Source organism: Eleutherodactylus coqui, chromosome 11 (assembly GCF_035609145.1).
Source record: "Eleutherodactylus coqui strain aEleCoq1 chromosome 11, aEleCoq1.hap1, whole genome shotgun sequence".
In the NCBI taxonomy this organism is placed as follows: Eukaryota; Metazoa; Chordata; class Amphibia; order Anura; family Eleutherodactylidae; genus Eleutherodactylus; species Eleutherodactylus coqui.
In genome coordinates this window covers 117,710,288-117,726,764 of record NC_089847.1, presented here as the reverse complement: position 1 = coordinate 117,726,764, position 16,477 = coordinate 117,710,288, and the positions used below count along the sequence as shown (strand labels likewise).

General features: G+C 44.9%; 1 protein-coding gene across 2 annotated transcripts in view; it reads right to left on the bottom strand.

The window, feature by feature from the left end:
• Window positions 1-587: 587 nt before the first annotated feature.
• Window positions 588-16,477, bottom strand: part of LRP4 (LDL receptor related protein 4) — a 103,807-nt gene continuing 87,917 nt past the window's right edge. The window contains exons 25-39 of one of the 2 annotated variants that reach the window (XM_066583375.1): window positions 15,949-16,120; window positions 15,673-15,835; window positions 15,184-15,409; window positions 14,760-15,063; window positions 11,769-11,987; window positions 11,531-11,665; window positions 11,326-11,434; window positions 9,651-9,795; window positions 9,455-9,568; window positions 8,194-8,314; window positions 7,029-7,093; window positions 6,846-6,933; window positions 5,366-5,507; window positions 5,157-5,214; window positions 1,644-1,728 (exon numbers count right to left, since the gene is read on the bottom strand). In XM_066583375.1, coding sequence (XP_066439472.1) covers window positions 5,173-5,214; window positions 5,366-5,507; window positions 6,846-6,933; window positions 7,029-7,093; window positions 8,194-8,314; window positions 9,455-9,568; window positions 9,651-9,795; window positions 11,326-11,434; window positions 11,531-11,665; window positions 11,769-11,987; window positions 14,760-15,063; window positions 15,184-15,409; window positions 15,673-15,835; window positions 15,949-16,120 — 2,045 coding nt within the window. In that variant the 3' untranslated portion in view covers window positions 1,644-1,728; window positions 5,157-5,172. Of the gene's footprint in view, window positions 1,729-5,156; window positions 5,215-5,365; window positions 5,508-6,845; window positions 6,934-7,028; window positions 7,094-8,193; window positions 8,315-9,454; window positions 9,569-9,650; window positions 9,796-11,325; window positions 11,435-11,530; window positions 11,666-11,768; window positions 11,988-14,759; window positions 15,064-15,183; window positions 15,410-15,672; window positions 15,836-15,948; window positions 16,121-16,477 lie in introns of both variants that reach the window. The other variant, XM_066583374.1, reaches the window with a different exon arrangement.

Below are 16,477 nucleotides of genomic sequence, written 5' to 3'. Positions count from 1 at the left end.
CCTTGTATGTAAAGGCACTGCTCTGCCTTTACCAGTAGTTACCGCGGAGCAGATCCTTCTATCCAACATCAGACAACCCCTTTAAAAAAGGTTTTTTTCAGGGACATAAGTGTTATACAGCCTTAAAATAAATACAAAATTGAATACTCCCCTATTCCAGCGGCTTCCCATCCAGCGCCGCAGCCCGCGAGCGCATAACCACTCAGCCACTCGCAGAGGTCAGTGGCGATTCTTCTAATGGCCACTGAACCCTATATGTGGCTGAGCGATCACATGGCGTTCATTGTTCGGAGCCGTAATGGGGGGGGAGGGGGGGGATGGAATTCAATTTTTTTTTTAGGGCTTGTATAACCTTTTTCTTATGTGCTAAAAACACCCCCTATAAATAAAGGTCATAAGTCACGACTCGCAAATAGTGGATATTCCTCCCTACACAACGCAGCCATTATTGGTGAGCATCAAGCACATCTGCGAAGCCCTGAATCTTAGGAAATGGCAGTGAGTATTAGCGGACGCAGGATGAGAAGAAGTTTTTTCATGTAACAGGAATTGTGAAGACAAGATAGAAAAAAAAAAAAAAACACCACTTAAGAAAATCTATTTTTATATTAAGTTATCACAACAAAGTCTAAAATACAGAAGGTTAAATAAAATAGTTAAAAAAAAAAAAAAAAACATCCAGAAATTTTTGTTAAAAACATTATAAAATAAACAACTCGCTGCGGACAGTTTCTTTCGTTCCGGCTTAGTATAAAAATTAGAATTCATCTTTAAAGCCCCGTAGAGGATCAGTGCTTAACCCTTCCTGTGCCGACAGGGCTGCAGATCTACGTTCCATTCTGGGGAATTTGCAGGTTGCGTGAGAAGAAGCGAGTTAGTTATTATGTTCCCGGGTGATCTTGGCACAGGATGTCGGATGTCAATATTATTTGGCAAACATCAAAGTATTGTCCAAATTATTAATGCAAGGCGATGCTGTGTCAGTAAATCACTAAGTGGCGATGTTTCGGACAAAATTTTGTCCTTCCGGTTAAAAACAGCATAAGACGAATACAGAACGAAGCACTTCGCTTTGAAAGACCACTGATGCGTGACAACATATCTGTGCGTTCTTCGCCCAGAAGGTGATAAGTCTTCCCTATCCGACAAGGTGAATGCAGCAGCCAAACACGGACTCACACACAGGAAGGTATATATCAAATAACTCCGAGTCTTGCCCTTCACGTGTGTGTTCGGTCACAGACCTTAGAAAAGTCCAGTTTTGTCCAAGTGTAAGGAAGCAGAGTCAAGCACTCAAGAAAGATATGTAGACTCCTGATTAGTTGAGTAGTACTGGGGAGGGGTAAACAGAACTTTATGCCTTCCCCAGCCCTGTTTCTCATGTCCTCGGGGGTCTCACACCTCACTCTCGGTGGAAGGTAAGTGCCTTCCCCTCCAGCCAGTATCTGGTAAAGACACTCTACGTTCAGGGCTCGGTGGGAGAGTGACGCTGCCCGTCTCAGACTGTTCTTCTTGAAGCAGCTGTTGTGTCTCTGTCAGGTCGAGAGAGGCCGTGCTGGCTTGTAAAGAGACCGTATCGGTCTTGATGCACACATGGTCCCGGAGGATGCTGGCTCGAGATGGCTTCACCTGCTTGAGATCATCCCACTCATTCTCATCCCCGGATAGTAAGCCAAAGCCCTCCAAGATTCGGATTTTCTCTTTGGTAAAACCATTGTCAGGGACAGCCTGCGAAAATGTAAAAAAAGGACAGACTGACTGGCAAGGAAGATAAAATAGGATACATGTTAGGGCGACCATGAGATATACTGATTGTATCCATTTTAAAGAGTAACCAAACTAACATTTTTTTTCCTTGTACAGAATGGGCGATTCTAAGCATTTTTTTGCTTGATGTGTTTTATTAACCCTTTCAGGAGAAGACTGCGCTGAGAGAGATTAGTCTTTGCTAGCTAACTGCATAGCTGACCAGGCGGCTCTAGCTGTGCCTGCACTGTTCTCTCTAGTGCAGGCACAGCTGCTTTCATAGCACTGTATAATACAAGGTCTGCCTTATGTTTTATATATATAGTTTCCACTTATTGTCCACTCGTGACATTTTTTTTATATACCGCTCTTACTGCTGTCCCCCAGCGCTGTGAAATTAACAAGTCATCCTGTCTTACAGGCAGCTTGTCCTTCATCCAGCGTGCCCATTCCCTGCCGGATCCATGAACTGCACCGAGTCTTGTGAGATTGGGCTGTGGCATAATGTATGTCACAGGTTGATACACTGAGACCCTGAGCCTGGGTTCACACAGGGCAGATTGCCGTTGCATATCCGCACTGCTGCAAAACCGCTGCGTTTGCAGTGCAATGCAGCACAAATGAGATTTGCCAAAAAGCTGTTCTCACAAGACGGATTTTTTCCGCACAGCCGCAGTGCGGAAATGCAACTGCGTCGCGGTTTTAAAAGATGCAGCATGTTCATTCTTTGGTCTTTTCCGCAGCGCTTTTTTGTCCATAGACCTCTATGGACGCAACCAAAACCGCCCCAAATCCGCAGCAAAAAGTAAAAAAGCGCTGCGGAAAAAACAGCTTGCGGGTTTTTCCGCACGAAAATCTGCAAGCCCAAATTAACCTTTGAAGCGGTTTTGCCGCAGAAGCAGTTCTTCTGCGTCAAAACCGCAGCAAAACTGCAACAAATCTGCCCTGTGTGAACCCAGCCTAACAGTGCATAGGGTTTGGCAGGAGGAGGGTCCTGGTCCCGTAACACAGAATAGCTTCTTCACGTCACAATGCTGGGGAACAGCGGAGCACATTTATATTATATACATATACACACAAACAAACACATATTATACAGTGCTATGAAAGCAGCTGTGCCTGCACTAGAGAGAACAGTGCAGGCACAGCTAGAGCTGCCTGGTCGGCTATGTAGTTAGCTAGCAGAAGATGAATTTCTCAGCACAGTCTTCTTGCTGCATAGAGGGGCTTTCTCTGAAAAATATACAGAATAGGCTGATGAAACATTACAAAAACGCTTAGAATCACCTCTTCTGTAAAAAAAAAAAACTGTTTAAGGTAGGATTACTCTTTAAGGGCTCATGTCCACGGGGAAAAGAAGAATTAAAATCCGCAGCGGATTTTAACTCTTCTCCCGCCCGTGGATCCGCACCCCATAGGGATGCATTGACCACCTGCGGGGTAGATAAATACCCGCGGATCGTCAATAAAAGTGATTTAAAAAAAAATGGAGCATGAAAAAATCTGGACCATGCTCCATTTTCATGCGGGTCTCCCGCGGGGACGGCTCCCGCGGGCTTCTATTGAAGCCTATGGAAGCCGTCCGGATCCGCGGGACACAAAAATCACATTTTACTTACCCGCTCCGGTTCTTCTCTTCGGCGCCGCGCCATCCTCTCTCAGCCGCGGCCGGATCATTTTGCTTCGGCCCGGCGCATGCGCGGGGCACGTCACCGACGTCATCGTGCACATCCGCCGAGCCGAAGAATGAAGATCCGGCCGCGACAAGAGAAGATGACGCCGCCGCGAAGAGAAGAAACGGAGCGGATGGGAGGTGAGTTTATTGTCATTTATTCTTATTTTCAGCGCTCATGTCCGCGGGGCAGGAGGGACCCGCTGCAGATTCTACATGTAGAATCCGTAGCGGGCCCGATTTTCCCCGTGGACATGAGGCCTTAATCTCTGCAGCAACAACAAACAAAAAAAAAAAAAAAAACAAGAAAAGATCACACAAAACCAATAATTACATTACAGAAGCACAGAAAACAGTGTTATGACAGAAACATCCCAGGGCCCGAAATTACAGAGGGCAGGCGAAAAATAGCAAAGATGAGAACAACAACAAAAAAAAAACCAAACACACGAATCAAGAAAAATTAGTATATTCTATATAAAAATAAACATTTTTTCTTATACAACAATGAAACCCAAGTTTATTTCCTGTACAATATACGTCCATAGGTATCACAGACACATGCAGGGCCTGATTTGACAATGATTGGGTGAATGTGGCGCTATGTAGAGAAGTAGATATGGGCTACATCCTCCCCTCTTTCATAACAATGGGAAGATGTCCGTGTGAGATACAGCCTTATGGCTACCAACAGTTTTTACAGATAAGGGAACCAGTCATCAGGATTTCACTACCCAAATAACCCATACCGCTGTATAATCTGTGGGTAGGAAATACTTACAATGCGTTTTTTATACCGCAGTACATTTTTGCTGTGCAGAAGTCATGATCAAACTTTTCCCACCGGGTATGCTTAAGCAGCAAGATGAGATCACTTTGAAAGCTCTCCTTAAAACACACCCGCCCCCCACCCCCCGTCTGTTCCCCAATAACTGTCTGGCATGGCTTTTGCTGCAAATCCCACGTCTTGTTTTATGGCCAGTAGTAGCATGAAAGGACGTGGCATGACCTCTCCGACATCACAGGAAGTGTGCCGAGATCACCAGCTACTCCTGCGCCACCAGTCACATACAAGACACGGGCGCGTGATTTCTATCCGGGACATAACCTACTGAGTGCCACAATGAAGGACAAGAGGAGTGGTAGGAGGACAGAAGAATGAATACACTGAACCCAACTTGACTGACAGGCACAGCGAACCCAACTCTGGCTGACCAGCATACCCGGCGGGAAAGGTAGTTATCGTAATTTCTGCACAACGGAAAGGCGATGCAGTATAAAGCACATTGTCAGCATGTCCTATCCACACACAATGCAGCGCTATTGGCGGTTTGGTGATGGGTTCCCTTTACATTCTTCAATTAAATGGAAAGTAGGAATGAATTGGCACACAAAGTCTACAAGTACAAATCTAAAATAGGTTCTTCGCTCACTATGAATAAGGCACTACAAGAAGGCAGAAAATGGGTTAATGTAGCGCATGCTCACACAAAGAAATTAATCAGAAAAGCAGAGGCCCTTTAGACGGGCCAACCATCAGGCACAAAAGGTTCGTATGAAGGATCATTGGCCTGATTGTTGACACATGTAAAGCAGCTTCCGATCAGCCGACAAAAGAGCAAACGTTCATTCGTCAGCTGATAGCATATTTTGTGCTGCCGAATCCTTCAGAGATCTGGTAAGCAAACCCGCAAGAACAAATGATCAAGCATCAACCGCGTGCAGCATCCACCAATACCTGCAGGTAGAAGAACTCAGAAGAGGAAAGGAGAAAGAGTGTCGGAGGGAGTAGAACGCTGCAGGGGAGGAGAGGGGTAACATGGAAAACGTCAGATAAATACTTGTAAGGAGACAAAGGCCAAAGTGATCCTGTGACTCAATGACGACAAAGAAGGACAACCACTGGTTAATCGCCACATTTCAGCACACCCCTCATTCGGTGCTCACCTCCTTGCGGTGCCTTTGCAGATGACAAGCTCCTGGCCTGTGCACAGCCTCAATTTTCACCTCCTGAGTAGATGTGCGGTAGGAAGGGTTGCTGTAGGTCAGTGTTCCCAAAGCTGGGTCTGACAGCTTTGCCCGACGATGCCTAAAGAAACGTATGAACGTTACACCATTGTATCCATGTGACCTTCCTTGGACCCCATAGCAGGGCCACAAGCATTGCAAGTCCTTAAGGTTTCTTCAGAAAATTCTCAATAAGTTTCATAATCTGTGCGCCATAATGAACTCTTTCAACGATCAAAATAACTTCTACTCCTCCCCCCTCCCCACACAGGCTAATTAATGGATAATGCATAACTAGCACTGGGCCCATTTTTTTTAGATGGAAGCTCTCTTCACCCGTCCCTTCTTCCACACCCTCTGCCCAACTTACAGTCTGTATCCATATGGATCTATGACAACAAAAGGTAAGTCCAGGGGACTCATTCACCAAATTACTGTGGCTATCTTTAGAGTCCATTCCAAAATGTTTCACATTAGACTACCCACCCGTTTTCTGCAAAGCCCCCCCCCCCCCCCCTTGGTTCTCTTATTTTAATTAAAGGGGTTGTCCGGTTACCAGATATTTTCTCTATACTGCCAACTGAGCTAAAACAAAATCAGCTGTAAGTTAGCCATCCTCTACTGAAGTGATCCAGCACTGTAGCCCTGGTGTTTGTGGTTGAAGATGTAGTCACTGGATACCACGTGACCATTGCAGCGTTACCGCCCAATCTCCTGATATCAGTGCGCACACCCTGGGCACAACGCCGCCAGGAGTTCAGAACTGGGATGCTCTAGCCTCTGATTGGCTGGAATGGTCACGACATCCTCTTCAACAACAAACACAGGAAAGTAGGTAGGCCTACAGCGCTAGATTCCCATGGCACAGGACGGGCAAGTACAACAGATTTTGCTATTTTAGCACAGTTGGTGGTATAGGCGGAATGTTGTTTGGTAACCGTAAAACCCCTTTAAAGCATTGAACATGTGACCCTCTTGGCTATATCCTGACAACTCTCCTGCCCCTATAGCACTATGAACTAAGTTATGGTTAACGGACGTGACAGGGAGCCAGGCAGTGTTTTTATACTTCTCAGCTCTCGCAATCCAGCGCGGTTGCCCTCCATAGATCATACAGCGCTGGGAAGTCTGACTCTTTTCAGAGTCCTGTTGCGCTCTTCTATCATAGACTTGTATAGGAAGACGCGTGCAGCGGACTCTGAAAAGAGTCAGATCGCGGGAGCTGGCGAGTATAAAACATACATCACCCAGCAACCTGTCACGTGCCCTAACAGCATCATAACTTAGTACTGTGGGGGTGCGACAGGCTCCATGTAATGGACTGCAGAGTACTCAAATAGAGGTCCCATTATTGTGGACCTTTATTCGTGATGCTTGCATCTTCCCTTTAATTATTACCCATTGAAGCCTATGTACTTACCTGTATATCAGCAGAGCACAAATCAAAAGCAGAAGGCACAAGAGAGACAGCGATCCAGCGATGATGTGAGGAACACGCAGCTTGTCCCCTGAACACAGTGAAAAATATATAATAAATGGCCCATTTTATATGTGCAGTCATAAAGATAGAGGCGTAGATTGCTATAACAGGTGCTGCCCGTACCTGCACTGGCTGGGATCGCTCCATTGTGGGTACACAATCCTCTGGATGCCTCTGCGTCCGAGCAACTGAAATACAGTAGTGAGAAATAAGGACTGGGGCAGATCTACAAACCAGTGCCTCCTGTTTACTCCTTCCCGCTGCAGCCCTTATTCCTTTCTCATTTTCAGGTTTTTCTCCCAATTTTCAATTATTCGTTTCTTTCCACCCAAGACACCGCTACAGGAGAGCTCGTTTTTAGTGGACGATGCCATTTAAAACTTTTAAAATTATTACGTGTATAAAAATGGGGGAAAAAAATGCAACTGCAACTTTTTTTTTACGGGAGCGAGGAGGGGGGGGGGGGGGGGGGGGGAGATTTGCTTTTACGACATTTATGGTACTGTAAAAATGACGTAATTTTTATTTTCTGGGTCAGTACAATCACAGCAATACCAAAATGTATGTATATATATATATTTTTTTTTTTTTTTTTTATTTGGTTTGACTTAACACATAAAATTACCTTTCTGCTTTCGGTCACCATCTTTTGGCCCCATAACTGGTTGTGGGCTCATTTTTGCAGGGTGGGCTGTAGTTTTTAACTACCATTTTGGGACACGTACAACTTTTTGATAGTTGTTTTCTGTTCACTCTTTTCTTGGACATCAGGTGACCTCAAAAGTGGCATTGCGTATATTTTTATCTGATGGTGTGCAGCATGCAGATTTTTGCGGACGCATTGATTATATAATATATATATATATATATATATATATATATATATATATATATATATATATATATATATATATATATATATATATAAAATTTATTTAATATATATTGTTACATTTTTCTTTATTCCCCACAGGGGGCATAAACTTACGATCATAGTATTGCATTACACTGTATTTGGACTGACTATACTGTGTTCTGACAGGCAAGTCTTGATGGGCATTAATTGATGGCAGCCCTGCAGCCCTTGACAACCAGATATTACCATGAGATTTCATCACGGTGGACCATTCAGGACCCCTGAGTGCTGAGTGGGGCATTTAGATGCTGCTGTCTAAACTGACAGCAGCATTTAAAGAGTTAACAGCCATGAGTGGTGCAAACATTGTTCACAGCTGTTGACTGTCGAAGAGAATTGGTTAAATAACCTGAAATTAGACAATACCCCTACCTTCCCGCGGTCACCCCTGGTGTACTGTCTGCTCGCTCCCCCTGGGTATTAGGACTGGATGGGCCAGAGATCTTTTCACTATTGTTTGTTGGATGAGGAGGTGCTGGTAAAAATCCAGGAACTGAAAAGAAACAAACAAAAAAAAAATTAGCAATAAAATCTTTGACACCAAAACGTGGAGTCAGGAGGACACTTAACAGCAAACAACAAAAGTAACTGAGGTCCATTTCATGCCTCCTAATGGAAAAGTATTGGAGACCTTGTTAAAATCTCAACCTACGTCATGCCCCGTTAACATACCCTCCATATTAGCAGCACCACCATCCCCTCATCTGATCTACTTAAGCAGCTACAGAAGGTAACCATCACCAAGACATCCCAGAGAGGCTGCAACCTTTACAGGGTCTTCACCATGTTGTGCTGATCCCATGTTTCCCCCAAAATAAGACCGTCTTATATTCAATTTTTGCCCCAAAAGTGGCACAGGGTCTTATTTTCGGGGATGTCTTATCATACTTGCCTATAGCAGGCATCATCCGAGTCCCTCCCGCCGGTCTCCACAGTTCCGGCAGGCTTTCATGCAGTTTTCGCCGACAGAAGATCACTTGCTGGTAACGGGGGTTTGTGAACCCTGCCTCCAGCAAGCGATTGCTCGGATTTGCTCATCAAGTGCTGCAGTGATTAGCTAAGCCACGGCACTCGAGAACCAAATCGGAGCCATTCAATGCAATGGCTGTGATTGGTTCATGGAGTGCCGTAGCGATTGGCTGAGCTCGTTCTCAGAAAGCTATTTTTTGTCCGCACTGAGAACTGCAAAGTCGCCTGACGGAACTGTGGGGACCGGTGGGAGGAACCCGGACGGCGCCTGCTAGGCAAGTTTTATTTTTTTTTTTCTTTATGTAGTGTAGCTAGGGTTTATTTTCATGGTTGGGCTTCTATTTCAAGCCTCCCTCCCGAGAATTAGGGTAGGGCTTATTTTAAGGTAAGTCTCATTTTTGGGGAAACGCTGTAGCACAACTGGCTTCAGTACCACGATTCATCTTCTGTCTCCTATGTTATCATTCATTAGAAACCCCTCTGCACTATGGAGTGCTGTTTTTAATCCCCATTGCAACATTACTCAAGAGATATGGAAACCTAAATTTTGCAATGTAGACTTTGGAACATTGCAGCCTAATTGTTGGCAACTGGGCAGATTTTACAAATACCCTCTTAAAACAAATGAGCTTCGCGATGCTACAGCATGAAGCTGGATACTCACTGGTTGAGCAGACTTCATTCACCAAATCATCTGGACAAGCACACACAAAGTCAGAACTTCGAGCAAAGCAAAGGTGGGAGCAACCACCATTAACAACGCCGCACGGATTGCTACCTGCATGGTGGAGAAAGGCAAGAGCTTAGTTTATGATTGATTGCAATACAGAAAGCAGAACATGAATTGAGCTCTCTCATACCGGTTTGTCTCGAGGGGGATACTATTATAATATCCATCAGTCCTTCCATGTTACCCAAAATGGTTTCTGGACTCCTCCCAGAGTATTTATCCACCCTCTGAATGGACTTTGTTTGCCAATCGGTCCAATAGATCCAGTGGCTCGCCTGTTTGTTAAAAATCATTAAAAAAATTAAAGTGTATGGATAATAACAGCATTCCCGCACTAATTCATAATGTACGCTTCATATTTTACTACCCCCTTACACTATACATTAGCATGCCAAAAGTCATGGGACAGAAACTAATATGTAGGATCTGCTCTACAAGATCCAATGCCTTTATTTCAATGTGCCATACAAACAAATAAAAGGTGTACACTTCTGTTCGTTTGTATGGCACATTGAAATAAAGACATTGGATTTTTTTTACTGCAACACCAGCGTTATCCCCGTGGATTCTTCTTTTTCTCTGTGCATACAAGGCTGCTGGGACTGAGCAGGGTCTTTCAAAGAAACCGTGCCGGACTTAATAGGAGTATCGTGAGGAACGAAATAGATGAGCAAATCTAATCTCTACTCTAGGATCTGCTCTAGCCCGTTGAAGAACAGCAACTCCATGCTGCATTAATTCCAAAAGTGACAGAAAACATCTGGAAGCAATGTTGAGTCATGTCATCTGGAAAGCCACCCACAGCTCTGTGGTATTTGTAAGTGAAGGATCACTGGTGCCAATGGGCCCCTCCACCACATCCCATAAATGCTTGATTGGGCTCCTGTCGGGAAATCGTACAGACCACATAATACGTAGGAGCTCTCTAGGATGCTCCTCGAACCAATTGTGGACAACTTGAGCCTAATGGTACAGTGCATTATCCAGCTGGAATATCCCTTCATTGTTGGGGTACATGACGTCCATAAAGGGCAGCACATGGTCACCAAGCATCAACCGATGATATGTTTAAGTGGACCAGTGTCCACACCCCACACCAATATGAAACCACCAGCCTGCACAGGGTCTCATTAACAACTGGGGTCTATACCACACATGAACCCCACCATCAGCCTGAAACAATTGGCACCATGACTTATCACATCACAGCATGCCACGTGTTCCCAGTTCTCTAGGGTTCAGTTAGCAACCTCACAAGCCCAGTTGAGGCGCTGTATTCGGTGTTGTGGTGGTAACAGACACTCTGCTAGGTTTTTTGCTCCCATATCCGATGGAAGCAACAGAACGCAGCACTGACCTGTGGGATATGCAGTTGGGGCCTCCTGCATTGAACGTGGATGTAATTTCTGGTGGAGTCCCTTGTCCGTTCGAATGAAAAAGGCTAGCCAAATGCTACTGTTGCGGTCATTATACACCAGTGGATGGCCATTGCACTGTCCACTGCGGGTGGTAATTCCTTTAAAGAAATTACTCCTAGTACACGTGTGGATCAAGGAATGATAAATGCCTGCACAACTTCAGAAATGTAATGTCCCATCCCTCTGGCACCCACTATCCTGCCTTAGTCGAACTCTGATAATGCACATCACTTTGCCATGACCACGCTGCCTCACTCACAAGAGAACGCCTCACAACTTATACAGGTGTGGACATTCCAAAGCCATCACCTGAGATATTGCCACTTTATAACCATTTTACATACTGCTATCCCATGACTTTTGGCACAGACCACCTAGAATGTTTACCTGAGTGAGTGCGAATGGGTGAGGCACTTGGCTAATAAGCACTTGGCGAGACTTGCCATTCAGATCTGCATGCTCTATGCGATCCAAGTGAGCATCCACCCAATAAATTCTGGAAATAATGGATATACAAAATACAGAGATGTCAAATATACACACATGTATAATGAGAAGCCCTTATATAAAACTATGATACACGATTACTGACCTACGGGCGTCATAGTCCAAAGTAAGTCCATTGGGCCATCCAAGATCTGTATTAATAATGACCTTGCGGTCGGAGCCATCCAAATGAGACCTCTCAATTTTGGCAACATGACCCCAATCAGTCCAGAAGAGATAACTGCAATCAGAAAAAGGGAAATTTTCCAGTTAAACAATGTTCTAAAAGGAATCATCAGCTAGAAAATGAAGCCAGAAACTTCATCAAGTCACGACTTTCATACCCTTTTCTTGGAAACACAGCAATAGCTCGAGGCTCATCCAGGCTGTTGTTGATCAGAACCTTCCGGTATCTCCCATCCAGCCGCGATACCTCAATAGTGTTTGCGCCAGTGTCTGTCCAATATAGATTTCTTGCTACCCAATCCACAGCCAAACCATCTGTGGTCTTCAGCCCCTCACCAATGATTGTTTCAATAGCAATTCCATCAAGATCCACTCTTCTAATGAGGGAAAAAAAAAAATTAAGTATCCTTAAGACAATGGCAAAAATTCCAACGATACAATCGGACAAGTCTCAAGGTTCTGTACACATTTTCTCCCAATAGGGAACAACAGAAGTTGCAACCAAGATTTGCACATGGTTTTATGTAGCTTCAACCTAAAACCTCACATCCAGTACCCATCTATACATATATAATCAGTATACCGCAATCAGTATGTATTTATACACTCAGACAAAAAAAAACAACACACCCAGTTAGGAATGTCGGATTTCTGCCAAACTCGACATGCAGTTATGTATCAGGCAGATCTGTAAATGATCACAATTATGGTTAATTAGACACTGGGTCTTGCCACCAGAGTCCATAAAAGTGCTTCCCTATAAAAAGGCTACTTTTGTGTAGTGGACCCCTTTGTGGAGAGATCGTTGACCACTAGATGCCTCTACGATCCACTCAAAGACATCATGCCCAGTTACAGACTTTGAGAGGAGGCGCATCATTGGAATGAGAGAAGCAGGGTGGTTATTTAGCTGTTAGCAGGTATTGAGAGCAGTGGTTACATGGGGGCACCCACACATGGTGAACAGGCTCCGGATGTCCCAGACAGACCACCAGTAGAGAGGATGGTTTGATCCACCAACAAGCACCTTCATTACAGATCCCCCATCTCTGCCTAGATCATTTCCAGGTGTTTAGCAGAAGGACATTTGGTATCACAGCACCCATGGTGCGCCTTCCCATTAACATCCCGACACCTTCATTTTGCGTGGTGTCATGAACCAAAAACCTGGACTGGAACCGAACCACATCTTTCCAGATTTCAGGTACTAATTCCAAGTTCTTTTTGGGAGCTGATAACTGTCATGTTAGAGTATGGAGGCTTCATGGTGAGCACCTCAATCCTGCTTTTGTTGTGGAGCAACACCCTTTCCCAACTGCTGGTGTGGGGATTTAGGGAGCCATTGGATACGACAGCGGGTCACCCCTACTAGTGGTTCAAGGGAAACTAACAGCTCAGTGATATTCTTAGCTTACAAGTATGCAGGATCTAGAGCAGGGGTCCCCAACCACCGGTCCGCGGACCGGGGCCGGGCCGTTAGGTGTTTACTGCCGGTCCGCGGCACCGCCGGGAAATTTTGTTCTAAAAGGAACAATCCTGCGGCCCCTTCAGCAGCGCTCTGCGCTCTCACACTAACCTGCCATAGTGTGAGTGCAGAGTGCTGCTGAAGGGGCCGCTTCCACACATAGCAGGTTAGTGTGAGCGCAGAGCGCTGCTGAAGGGGCCGCATATATTGTATTTCAGCTGCACTTCAGTAGCGGTAAGCGATTCCAGCAACCTCATTGGTTGTTGGGTACACACCCCCCACACCTCAAACTGGGGTGTGTGTACCCAACAACCAATGAGGTTGCTGGAATCTCTCTCCGCTACTGAAGTGCGGTGGAAATACAATGGTCCTTGCTGGTGTGGAAGCAGCGCGCCGCAACCAATCACAAGACGCCTTCTTGAAGCGCTGAGGACTGCAGCCCCAAACAACAGAACGTCCCGCGAGTAGGAGGAAGAGCCGCCTCTGTGCAAGAAGCAGCCGCCGCGCCTGTACACCTCTTAGGACCTAGGTCAGTTTTCAAGGGGGGGGGGGGGGGGGGGGAAGTAAAGTATATGCTGCCCTATGTGTGTGCTGTGGGGTGGGGGGGGGGGGTCGGGGGTTTGGGAGATAGATTACATACTGCCCTATGTGTGTGCTGCCAGGCGTGGGGGGGATATATTATACTGCCCTATGTGTGTACTGCCAGGACATTCTAAATGTCATAAATAAATATGCACTAAACGCCAACCCCCTTCATAGCCCCACCCCATATAACCAAAGCCCCGCCCATGTCCCGCCCCACCCTGCCGGGCCTTGTAAAAATGGTCTTACCTGAAGCCGGTCCCTGGTGCCAAAAAGGTTGGGGACCACTGATCTAGAGGCCCAACTGCAACATCTGTGGCCAGATATGCGATGGAGCCTGTATGCTTCCATGCCTGAGCAGATCTCATCATGTACCCAGGCTAGTAGTGGCCCAACCGGGAACTAGAGTCCCCTTTAAATTGTACAGTTTTCACTACAGTCACACATATAAAAAGGTTTTATTCCATTCCAACAACTCCTCCTTGGTTAATTATTTTTGAGCCAAGGAGTGTCAATTCATAGCATTTTATAACAGACCTAGAGATTAACATGTGTCTTTCCAGTACGGATTGTGAATAGTGGATGCAAAATTCTGCTTTAAAGAAATTAGCACAAACTAAAGAGCCTTCTGAGGTTCTTATAAGGGGCATCTCATAAAGACACCTCCCTTATTGTAAGGAAGCCAGCCCAGGAATAAGCTGATCGCTGCAAGTCTGTTTTCTCTCACTGCTGTTATTGCCAGGGAAAGCGGTGCCTAGCCATAAATTTGTGAAAATGTAGTATAACCTGCTGTTCTTACATAGAAGGCTCTCACTTCTGGCTCATAGAGGACGTCCTGATCTGAGAACCCCTCTATGAAGTCCATAATTCATAAATCGGCCATATAGGAAGGGGTTCTTGTGAGACAACCCAAGTAATGAACCCAAACATATAGGACCATTACTACAGCCTGACTGCAAGAGAAGTAACCCTTTAGAATCTCAGTGCAATATGTAAAGAAAAGGCTTTGAAGATGCAGATGAAGAGACTGGACAATTAGAAGAATGCATGCTTGAAATTTTGGGAGGAGGAGAACTTCCAAAAGAGCCCCTTTGCTCATCACCTGATCACATCCAGGAAAACATCTGTGTAGTAGATTTTCCCTTCTACACTGTCGAAATCCAGAGAGATGACATTGTTTAGTTCCTTAATGGGAACATAGACATCAGTGTGGTCATCGGTGTCCAGAGAGATCCGACGAATGGAATCCCGGCTGGAGAAGAGCAAGTAGGTATCAGGAGACGGGTCACATGTTCTACCATCGTGCTTCAGCAGAATGCCGGTGGGGCAGGCACAGGAATAGCCCACAGGATTTGGCAGGCAGAGGTGGGAGCATCCGCCATTCTTATTCCCACACTTGTTGTAGTCTAAAATGGGGGGGGAGGGAGGAGAAAAAAAAAATTTAACAGAAAAGGAATGAAATTAATATACTATAACCCATTAATAAAGACTAGAAAGAAGACCTCAAAAGTGATCATTGAACTGACCCAAAGCATGAGTCCGGTCTACTGCTTGAATGTCCATCAGCCCAGGCAGATTGTCTCTGACCACAATAACATTTGCTCCCGTGTCTTTATCCGCCCTTTGGATTTTGCGCATCTGCCAGTCTGTCCAATATATATGTGCCCCAAGGAGAGTTAAGCCATAAGGATGCTGGACTGGAGATACCAAGATCCGTCGGTTTCTTCCCATCAGATCAGCAGCCTCTATTCTCTGAATAGAAAAAGGAAAGACATTTAAGGGGAATAATATAAAAAAAGACACCAATATAATATTTCATAAATAAAAAGAAAAATCAAAAGTAGACATCAAATATATAAAAAAAAAATGGTGGAATACAGCAACTATTCCTGAATCAGCGGTATGTTCACATTTTGAAGCGGCTGCATTTTCACCTCCAAAAAAAATAAAAAAATTGCACAACCTAAATATGGTGCTTTTACTTAACAGCCACCTGACACCAACTCTAAACATACCTCAGTATGTGCATCAGCCCATAGAAGTTGAGAACCAGCTTTGTCCACTGCAAGTCCATTGGGCCAACCCAAATTCATACTGATCAAGACCTTACGGTCTGAACCATCCATTCCTGCTCTTTCCAGTTTGGCGATCTCTCCCCAGTCTGACCAGTACATGTATCTGACAGGAACAGAAAAAAAATACAGAACTTACATGGTACCATTCCCCAGTCACAAGAGATGTTTACCCATCAGAGAGTTCAAAAATGACAAATTTTATTTTCCTTCCCTTACCCCATCTCGTGATACAAGGCAATTGCTCGAGGGCTTCCTAGATTTTGCCAAACAAGCACTTTCCTCATGGAACCGTCCAAATTTCCTACTTCGATTCGATTGGTCCCAGTGTCGGTCCAGTATATTTTGCGACCTATAGCATCTACTGCCAGACCGTCTGTAGTCACCAGGCCTAAGACAGAGCAGAGAGTGACTAACTCAATATAGTATATTAAAGGCTATGTACGCCTTAACACTTGTTTTAAATCAATGTGTTTTTGGAAATTAAGAGTTTTTGTAATTGTTTATTAAAAATTTTAATATATACACACACACATAATAAATATATATCTAAGTCAGAGTGCACCGATGGATTGTTTGAGCTCCTCCCTTAACGTGCTCCACTGTTGTGAATGTGCATTCACTGCCTTTCTACTGACCTATTAGAGGACTGTATGACAGTGTCAGGGGATAATGGAAGAAATCAGGACAGAGAAATAACCCATCACAAAGGGCTTTAATTCACTGACATTTCTGCTCTTACTAGCAG